This window comes from Chelonia mydas, chromosome 5, assembly GCF_015237465.2.
Source record: "Chelonia mydas isolate rCheMyd1 chromosome 5, rCheMyd1.pri.v2, whole genome shotgun sequence".
In the NCBI taxonomy this organism is placed as follows: domain Eukaryota; kingdom Metazoa; phylum Chordata; order Testudines; family Cheloniidae; genus Chelonia; species Chelonia mydas.
The window spans coordinates 5,266,102-5,276,544 of NC_051245.2; the positions used below are offsets into that span (position 1 = coordinate 5,266,102).

Here is a 10,443-nt window from a genome sequence, read left to right on the forward strand (position 1 = left end):
GCATTTGAGTATTAATAAATATTGTCTTTTTCAGGATTATTATGGAATTACATTCCCTGCTCCTGCAACCTTGACAGGCAGAGATGGGAGCCTTGCTAACAACCCATACTCAGGTTAGTAGTAATTCAAGATGGGGATGATGGTTGAATAGAAGCATTGGTTTCTGAACGTAGGGCATGCTGCTATGGCCAAAGGAGGAGTCCTGGCCTCCTCTCTGCAGGCAGCTGAGCCGGCCAGTCCAAACTCGTTAGACAAGAGCAGGAATCATAAGTGGCAACATTTCAGCTTCTGACAATGGATTTCCTTAAGATGTTAACAGGAATATTCAGCCAATATCTACTCCATACACAAGTCCTATCATGTGAAAGAGGGATTTAACTTCCGAATTGTAGTCCATCCCAAAGCTAATACAAGGTTGTTCCTTGCGGTGCTGTGTCTGGGTTTAGATGACTCAACTGATAGAACTCTTTCTACTGGGAAAGTATCTGCAGCTAATAACTCCCGTTCTTGGTATTCAGCCTCCTTTGCTCAGCGTCAATCTGTTACTCTTGGTTAGACCCTTTCAGACCTCTCTAAATGCCTCTCTGACTTCATTCCATTCCATTCCATTCCATAGTTATTGTTTGTATTGTGGTAGCACCTACAGGATCTCTGCCTCCACACCCCCAGAAATTGATGAGTGCACTGCCTTGGAAGCTGTCCCCAGGACACTAGTGTGGTTAGGTTTCTTGTTCGGATTGCCTAGTGCTACTAGAAGGCCTCTTGTGGGCTAATAATCAAATTTCCCTTCCTACGTCTTTAATTAGTTGGCTTCAGATGCAAGCCTGGCTTTCCTGACCTTTATCTACTGTCTCCAGAGCTCTGGTGCTGTGAAAAAACAGAGATCTAATTGGTCATGCTTGGCAAATAGAGACTTTGCAGTGACTTGCATGTTTTTGTCAAAGGCCCTCATTCCTTTAGCCCAGGAGATGTTGCTAGCCAGGTTAACTTCTGGGAGAGCGGTACTTTAACCCAATTAACAGTTTGCTGTTTGGCCACTCAGAGCTTATGCTTATAGTACATTTAATGTAATGATCTAACACTCAGTGACTGAATCCCCCTGTGCAACAGGTAAGTATTGTTATCTCCATTTTGTCAGCGGGATAACTGAGGCACAGACGGTTCTCTCTTGGCCAGGGTCACACAATGAGTTGATGGAATGGAACCCACGAGTCCTGGCTCTCAGTCCCTGCTCTCACCACTAAACTCTCACATCCTCTTGATTGTAGCACAAGCCCAGCCCCTGATAGTTTTTGCCAGTGCTGGAGAGCTGAGAAAGCAAAGGATGGGAATCGACCCTCCTGAAACAGTTGATGGCTTTTCTTGCAGGTGATGTAACAAAATTTGGCCGCGGGGATTCTGCCTCCCCTGCTCCCGCCACCACCTTGGCCCAGCCACAGCAGAATCAGACGCAGACTCACCACACCACTCAGCAGCCCTTCCTAAACCCTACGCTGCCCCCAGGATACAGCTACACGGGCTTACCATATTACGCCGGCGTGCCAGGAGTACCCAGTGCATTCCAGTATGGGCCCACCATGTTTGTAAGTCATGGGAACTAAACCTTATGCTATTAGCTGCCCTCTTTGTGCTTCTCTAGCTTTGCCTAGTGCAGTCCTGGCCCTTTAAAGTTCCCCCTATCCTGCAGGGCATATCCGGTGAAATGAGGCTCAGCTTCCATGTGGAACTTCTTCTTTTGTATGGCAACTTGGCAAGCAACATTAAAGCTTGACATCCAAGTTTGTCATCCGCTCTGTGGCTTCTGTGTAGAATGACAGTGTCCATGCAGGACTGGAGGAACGTTAAAGGGCCAGGACTGTAATATTCTAACTTTATGTAGGCAATGGTGAGTGGTATAGAGCTTCAGCAGAGCTTGTTGATCAGTGTCAAAAATCCGTTGGGGTGAGGGGGTTGAAGGTGATGGTTCATCCAGGAGTTACAAATTTGAGCCCAATAGCATTACAGCAGCCCCTGATGGCTGCTGGAAAGGGAGGTAGAAGCTGAGTCAGTGGAGTGGGAGAGGCTGGAGAAATCAGTTAGGGGGAAGAGGCTATGGGACACCAATGGGAGACTGGGAGGCAAGGGGTTCCCGGGGGGAGGAGGAGGAGGTAGAGGGAGAAGTGCAGACAGAGTCTGTACAGGGCTTGGATCCAGGCTTTGTACATTTTTATTATAGAAAATAAATACCAGGCTCCCTGAGTTATGGGGCTGTAATCCCACCAGTGTGTTTGGGTGACTCCGGTTTGTGATCTCCAGACTGAGGGAATTCATTGTTGACTGTTGGTTTTATAAATGTATAAAACATGCATGTTTCTTGGGGTGGAGATTACCTAACAATTACAGAGCAAAGTTATCATGTATCCAAGCTTGGAAGTTACTGTCCTCATTTTACAAGAGGGGTAAACTGAGGCAGAGAAGCTCTCTCTCTCTCAAAGGCTATACAGCAGTCAGGGTGGGAAGCTGGAGTAGCTCATGGGTCCTGGCTCCCAGTCCTGCACCAGATCTCACTGCTCTGAGGTACTGCGAAAGGAACTGGGGATTTCCTGGCACTTTAAAGTCTTCTATTTCACAGCTGGGAGATGCGATGCAGGGCTGCCAGCAGAGACATGGGATGACCTTCCCCACTAGATGGCAGTGGATACTGGCTTTTATGCTGTTTTCTAACTGAGAATGCCTTTTGCCTCCAGGTACCTCCAGCATCAGCCAAGCAGCATGGCGTCAATTTGAACACGGCTTCCACCCCGTTTCAGCAGGCAAGTGGTTATGGACAACATGGTTATGGAGCAGGTAAGGTTACTCCAATGGACAGTGCATCTGTGCCATTTAATTTAATGTCCTCCGAGCTGCTTGCTCATGGTAGCACTATGTCTTGTCCACGTTGGCAGGCTATGATGACTTAACGCAGGGAACAGCGGCTGGAGACTACAGCAAAGGAGGCTACAGTGGATCATCTCAAGCACAAAACAAATCTGCTGGCACTGGACCTGGGAAAGGTAACAAATAAAGGGATCTGAGGTGCACATAAGCACTTCAGATCAGGGATCTTGCAGGGCAAACTTCCAGTATTCCCAGTGTCAGGTCAGCATGACGACCAGCTCTCAAATGGGGTGAGTCCCAAGCTGTTTCTCCATCTCTCATGTTCAAAATGCTTTTAATGTTCCAAATGTTCCTTCTAAGCCAACGGCTGAATTTGTGTAAGGAGGTGAGTGGCTGAAGTCCAGCTTTGTTCAGTTACCCAGAGGAGAAACAGCAAAGCGTTACCTCTGCCAGCTGGAAGCTAATGTTCGCATGTGGTGGAGGCATAGTGGCACTCCACCAACGCTAGGTCCCTGATCCCAGAGCAGCTGTCTCTTTGCTGAAATGGTTACCACTTAGATCATGAATGTTGTTTACATTCATGAGTAGGCTCCAGAATCAACACCCTTTGAGGTGAAGGGGGCACGTATCAGCTCTCTGAGTTAGTGTTTCAGGCTCTCTGGAGACTCCATCACTGATAGCATCCATTCATACCTGGAATGCTTTCTTTGCGTACCACAAGGGCTAGAACATTGATTTGTTTTGTATGAAACCTTAAATTCTGCAGATGCTAGTGGGACCACTTGAGAAATGTACACTGACCACCTGGCAACAACTAATCCAACCCTGACTTAAGTAAATACTGGCCAGAAAAATCTTCCTCAGACCAGCTGCTCAGTACCTATATCCTCAGCCTTGTTATTCACATGTCTGAGAGCAGTGGAAACCCCGCCAGCCCAATCCTTTCATTCATCGGCCAGAGACCTTGATCTTTGTTTCTTGCGTAAGTGAAACAGCTCAAGTTGTGAGCCCTGATTCTAGTTCACACTGGGAATGAACGGCCAGCCTCCCAGCTGGTGATCCCCCGCTTGGTTCTGATCCTGCCACACTAGCTGGTTCAGCAACTGTGGACCGGGGAACCACACAGTGTCTTTTAGCGTGCACCCTAATTTGAGGGGAACATTGACTTCTCTTGACCTAAATGAACGTTCAGTGCCCCTAGGTACTACCCAGCTCGGTGCCTTGGAAATGATGATGTAGCTTGTGGATAGTGGGCACGGGCAGCGTACACCGGTGGTCTCACGCCTGATTTATGAAGGGAGATCAGGAAATAGGCCTTTGCACTTTCTTTTGACTCCTAATGTGGGGAACTGTAGAGGGGCTGGGATGGCATGGGAGGAAACTGCATACCCCAGCCAGGAGTAGCCTCATTTGATATAGTGTGTTGGGGGTGGTGACACAGAGGATGTAGGCAACAGCCAAGGGGCATTATGGGGATCCCAGGAGCAAGGGAAAGAAAGGGTCAGGTTGGGTTGCCTTTGGCTCTTTCGTTGTCAGCGGCTTTTTGTTTTCCAGGTGTTTCTGTGACCTCAAGTAACACAGGTGTGCCTGATATCAGTGGCTCAGTCTATAACAAGACTCAGGTGAGGAGCTATGGCTCATTCTTTCTGAGAAGCATGAACATGCCCTCCTCCCTCCTGTGCCCAAGGGTAAAATTGTCAGTTCACTGGCCAGTGTCATTTCAGCAGGACTCGTCCTCTCAGGGAACCTCTTGGCCGCTGGTGATTTCTCAGCCCTGTTCCAAGGAGTAATCCCAGACTCTGGCCTTTCTCCAGCACTCACTCACTCCGCTTGATTTTAAAGAGGACTTCCAAGTGTCTCATTTGACACCACTGCTCTTTTCCATCCTTGGCCTGCTCTTGCCATGCTGACTCATGACAAAGGCTGTTAATGTGGAAGCAAAGATTCCTGCATTGTTGCCTAACTTCGGTTGAGTCCCGAGATGCTGTTAAAATGCGATATCACAAATGTTTTAGGGCTGAATTGTCCTAAACACAGGGCCATAGCATCGTCTCGAGAGAGGCTGGACTGTGTGGACAAACACAGATCTGTAATGATGGCCATGGACTTTCTCTGTTCCTTTTGAGCTGTGTGTGCATTGATCCCAGATCACTCCATCTTCCACCCAGTGCCGTTGTCTTGTGGCTGTTTGTGGTGCAGCTAGTCTCCCCTTGAGAAGCTGTGGAATGAATGGGATTAAATACTAATTCCCTATTCCACTCTCTGGAGCATGGAATCCCTACGCCCTTTTGTAAGGGCATTGGGGTGGGGATCCATGTAGGTATTTCTGCCTACCTGGGATCTGCTCCTGCATTTCTGATGAGCGGGGCTGTACATACTCTGAACAATGCACCTGGGCCTCAAATCTGCTGCTCAGCACCAGATGTGAGGGTTTGGGGACTTGAAGCAAAACTCCTGCTGTGATCTCTTCTGCCATTTTTACTGAGCAGCCCTGACTGGCTTAAATATTTCCTGACTTCGTTATGAGCAAAGTGATTGCTAAGAACTAGTTGGTTTTTTGCTGGTCCACTGCATTGTATAGAATGTGCATGAATTTCCTGCCTGTGGGGAAGCCAAGAGGCCATCTTCTGCTGTTAACAAGCGCAATTTAGTGTCTGTCAATGGATCATTTAATCTTGAGTCACGGGCAATTACTGCTTGTTTGTGGTATTACCCACAATGTACTAGGGACTTTCTAAACACTTAAGAATGGCTTCTGCTCTGAGAAGCTTGGAGTCTAAGGACAAACAAGTAGACAGGTCAGAGAAAGTGAAATAGCAATGGGCAGTTGATAGCCAAGTCAGCCGATTCACTCCAGGCAGCACAGTAGCATGCCTTTAAGAGGAAAGGTAACACTTGATTGTAAATATCTAGCTAAAGTGCCGATGTGTATTGGATCTGGGTTTGTTTACTGGATTGGTAAAGAGTTAAAGTTCTCTTTGTTCAGGCAACTCTTGTCCTTGTTCGGTCACCCAAAGGACGCTGAGGAAAGTGTCTAACTGCTTCCCTGTTGCCTCCATGCAGACGTTTGACAAGCAGGGATTCCATGCTGGCACACCGCCTCCTTTCAGCCTGCCATCTGCTCTTGGATCCACTGGGCCATTGAACCCTGGTGCTGCCCCAGGTTATGCTCCAGCCCCTTTCCTGCATATCCTGCCTGCACATCAGCAGCCTCATTCCCAGATGCTGCATCACCACCTTCAGCAAGATGGGCAGGTGAGTCTGTCAATCCCTGGTGCCTTTCTGAGGCTGCTGCTCAAAGTAACTCGATGACCATCAGCCAGAGAGCGTGTCCAAACTGATCCCACCCATCACAGGTACTCTGTCCTGTTCCTTTTGGCTCTGCCCATTGGCAGAGTACCTCGTTAGGTAATACAGACTAAGATGCCGTGTTCCCAAGAGGCTAACATGGCTTTGTGGCAGTGTTTCCCTTAGTGCACACAATCTCAGTGCAGAGACACGCAGCTCTAGGAGCCAGCAGAGACTGCCACTCTCCTTTCCTGGGCAGGTCATGGAGATGTTTACAACCATCATAATTGTTCTGTGACAATAAAAGAAATACAGCTAGCAACAAAATAAGCCCCCCTCGCCAGCTCCCCTAGTATCTCTGGTGGTTCTGCATTCAGTTTCTCTGGCCAGTTCATTTCCCTTCATCTCTGTTAATGTCTCTTGAAAAATATGCAAAGTTCTGCTTTGAGTCTGAACATAACAAATTGTTTCCCTGTCCCTGGATGTGTCTGACGTCTTACGCCTGTGCGCTCTGGTGTCCCAGCCCTCCCTGGAGGGACCTCCTTTGCCCACCCAACTTCTGACCATTTTCCTTCACTCTCCTTGTTTTTACATGCCTCTTCTAATTAGTTTTCTGCAGTGTGGCTTATTATCCAGAGAAATCATGGATTTAGCTCAGGTCATGCAGCTGGTCACATTCTTGATCTAGAGTTGGCTGGCATTGGAGTTAGCCACTTGGATGATTTTCCTGGATCATGGGCCAATCATTGTCTCCTGCTGTTTGAGTTTGGAGGGGTGGGGAATGTGTTTTGGTCCTCTGCCCTAAGAGACTCACGGAACTGGAGTGTTCCCAGAGGGCATTGAGGGAAGGCAGCCTTGTTCCTTTGACAGATTACTCTTATCAATGATTAGGTTGGCTTTAATAAGTCTTTCACCCCCTACCATCACCACAGTGACCCCAAGTGTCCTAGGCCTCAGATTTGTCCTCCTAGGTTATCTTGGTTAACAGACGATCAGCAAGAGAGGAGATCGCTCGGGTGCCGATTGGGGAAGTCTCAAGCTGACTGCATCAAAGATTTTTAAAAAGATCTTTTATTGTGAGTGGTCAGGAAGCAGAGTGGGAGAGGGGTCTCTGCTTCACCCAGGCTGTCAGCTGACTTGTTTCAGGTCGTGGACAGTTCGGTTAATCCTAGTTCTTCTCGGCTGAGTTGAGCTCCTCCTCTTCTGAGGAAACCGCTAGTTGCTCTCTGGTGAAAGTCACCTAGATTGGGGCTGAGTTGTCTGTGTTCTGGGAGGCAGGACGGTATCTTGGCAGCAGGGGACAAATGCTGCAGCATCTCTGCTTGAGTGTCTGCCCATAATGCATGTTGAAGTGCTGAGAGAACTCTGACACCACAACTTGTGCTCTGGGCCCATGTCCCTCCTGACTTCTAAAGGCCAGTGCTAGTGGAGATTGGTGTTTTCCAAGCAGATATGAGATGGCCTGACGTCCAATTACATCACGTGACACAGCCAGAATGGCGGTCATCCAGAGTCGACTCTTCCCTTTGGGGTTCAGGTTGTTGTAAAGGTTGTGGCAAAACGATTCTCAGAGCATCCAGATGCTTTGATTCCATTGACCTGTAGAAAGCTGGGTACTGGCCATGCCCTCACTGTGCAGTTTCAAGGAATCTCTTCCATGCAGCAGACTATCGCTCCCAGCTAATCACTTAAGCCATCTCCTTGCTGCAGCACACAAGAAAATTTTCTGGCTGAAAAGAGGCAGTGAGGTGGTTGGCTGACTTGTCCCAGATGGGGCAAGCCTTGTGGAAATGACCTTACTCAGCACTTCCGTCATATGTTCCTGGTGGGATTCACTTTGGCTGTTTGTGGATTGTGTTGAGGCCTGGGGCAGTGTGATGCTGGAATTCCTAACTCTTCCCCCAAAGTGGGGCCAAGGGACACCATTTCCGTGCTTTAACAGAGATCTTGCTGCTTTCAAAGGCCATCCCCAGGGCTGCTGAGAGAATGGATGGGGCAGGCAGGTCTTTTACTGCTCCAAGGTAATAAATGCAGTGTGCTCCCTGAGGCTTCAGGATTAGGGATCCAGCCGCGGTGGCTTCTGATCTGAACATGTGCTCCCTTTTCATTTCTTTCCAGGGTGGATCTGGCCAGCGCAATCAGCCAAGCACCATGCAGCAAAAGTCTCAGGCTACCAAAACCGCCTATGGCACTTCTCCATACTGGACAAACTAAAACCGAAACAAGGAAGGGGGAAGGCAGGGGAAGACTGAAAGAAGAAAAAGCCGATGCCCATTCCTGGAACTATTAGGAGAAAAAGTAACTGCTCAGCCAAACGTCTGTGTGGGGAGAGCTGCAGCCAGCCATCCTTCTGTGGCTCTCGCCCGCTCCCTCTTTGAGTTGCTGTTGTATGTAATATATTTATGTATGTATTTGTAAATGTAATAGAGCCTACATGTGGTTTCTGCATCTTTGCAGCCTGTTTTATTTTCTTTGTAGGGAGAATTAATTATTCACTTCCATTCTGCATCAAGGCATCTTCCTTTTTTTTTTTTTTTTTTTTAAAGCTCTGTGGGCTTTATAATCTGTCGAGAAAAACTGTGCCGTTTCGGTGAAGAAGGAGCCCATTTATTTAACGCAGTTCCTAGTTCAGGCAGATGGGAAGGCCTGGCCCAAAAGACAAATCCAGGGTTCTGTCTCCTGTTGGTTTGATTTTTTTTCTTTCAGATGTAGCTGTTACGGTTTGCGGGCCCGCTCCCTTCTTTTGTCCCCTGCCTCCCCCCACCGCCTCTGGTGGGGAAGACGAACTCTCGTGGGCAGTTTTGTTACCATGGCCACGAGCTGCAGCATCATCTTTTTATTTCACAATTTTTAAATAAAAAAAAAAATTGACAGGTTTTTTTTGTTTCTCTAGCAAGAGACTTTGGATGGCTCAGTCAGCGTGTCCTGGAACCTCCTTTGCATCATTAGAGGCAAAACTATGTAGCGGTTTCTTAAATAAAAGTATAAGCTGTGTCTTGTACCTCTTCTTGCCCCAAGCCACCCTGCCCAGGATACCCAGAGCTAATGGATGGAAACTTCGTTACCCCTCCCCACTTCTTTTTTTTTTTTTTTTTTTTTTTTTTAAAGACTGAAGGAGGAAGCTCTTGGTCCTTCCTGTCCTGCACCAGTACGGTGAATGTTTTAGAAGTTTCATTTCTTTTTAGCCCTTACTCCACCTAATAATAAAGATCTGAGCGTATAACTGGTGTTTGCCGTCTCCATTTACAAAGACTCGAGGAGCTTTCTAAACCCCTTCCCGTTCCCTCTCCTGCAGACAGTGGGACGAGACCATCAGCGTGGGCAAGGGGTTTTGGGGAGAAGGGGTGTCTGTGCCTTCAAAGGCACTGCCGGCTGTTTAGAATTGGGTAGCAAGCTGGATCTCCGCTAGTTAAGCCAAGTGGATGTAAAGGGAGTTCTGAGGGGTGCATGGTACGATCTGTGCACCTCATCCTGGAGCTATTTAGCTAGTTGGAGCCTGTTACGCTACAGCCCTGTGCAATGGGAATAGCGTCTTCGTTGTATGACCTCCAGGCTGGTCCTCTCCTCCGCAGCCTACTGCCCCAGAAATGTGGCTTCATTGATACAGCTGTTGGGCTTTTATTAGGGAAAAAAACAAAACAAAACAAAAAGCAGCCGGTGTCCAGGGATCAATCTTCCTTTCACCAGAGGGACACATGTGAAAGTGGCCCCATGCAACAGCAGGTGCAGTGATACTGTGGCAGCTCGAGCCGGTTTGAATGCGCTAGAGACAGCGGTAAGGGAGGGTAGAGAAGAGCTGCCCTCCAATGCTCTTTTAAAGAAAGCAAAGGACGTTGTGGCTGAAGGGAAAGGTGAAGTCACCAGAAATGTGACTGGCTCCTTTCACAGTGGGGATCAGTACTGGCATCTTTCTCCTATCCTAGGGTGTGGAAGAACAGACTCCTCTGACCCACAGTCTGATGCCTGCCCTAATGTTGCCGTCAGCTCAGAACTACAGCCAGCAGAGGCTGCTATGGTACAGGTAGAGACTTGCCTAAAATGGAAGCTTGCCGTAGATTGAATAGGGCCAGAGTAAGCAATGAATTCAGAAGGCTTAAAATGCCAGCAGGTTATCTTAGAAAATGGCTGGCAGCCCAAATGTGTCGGCTCTGGTCCCGTTTGTGAGCACAAATGCCCTGTCAAGGTTTAGCTGCAAATCCCCAGAGGTGGTTCGAAGTGGGCCTTTGCCTGTGTGCTAAAAGCCACTGATGAACTCCATTGGGTGTGTTTTGTTTACAGCTGGTTTAGGAAGTCCCTAGG

At 48.2% G+C, this 10,443-nt stretch overlaps 1 protein-coding gene across 26 annotated transcripts in view; it reads left to right on the top strand.

Moving 5' to 3' along the window:
• UBAP2 (ubiquitin associated protein 2) overlaps positions 1 to 9,364 on the top strand; it is a 130,745-nt gene extending 121,381 nt beyond the window's left edge. For 13 of the 26 annotated variants that reach the window (XM_043546825.1, XM_043546826.1, XM_037902311.2 and 10 more), the window contains 7 exons: positions 35 to 113; positions 1,369 to 1,583; positions 2,727 to 2,826; positions 2,925 to 3,032; positions 4,411 to 4,478; positions 5,920 to 6,111; positions 8,263 to 9,364. In XM_043546825.1, the coding sequence (XP_043402760.1) occupies positions 35 to 113; positions 1,369 to 1,583; positions 2,727 to 2,826; positions 2,925 to 3,032; positions 4,411 to 4,478; positions 5,920 to 6,111; positions 8,263 to 8,358 (858 nt within the window). In that variant the 3' untranslated portion in view covers positions 8,359 to 9,364. Of the gene's footprint in view, positions 1 to 34; positions 114 to 1,368; positions 1,584 to 2,726; positions 2,827 to 2,924; positions 3,033 to 3,622; positions 4,479 to 5,919; positions 6,112 to 8,262 lie in introns of those variants that run through there. The other 13 variants (XM_043546835.1, XM_043546830.1, XM_043546832.1 and 10 more) reach the window with 6 other exon arrangements.
• Positions 9,365 to 10,443: the final 1,079 nt, after the last annotated feature.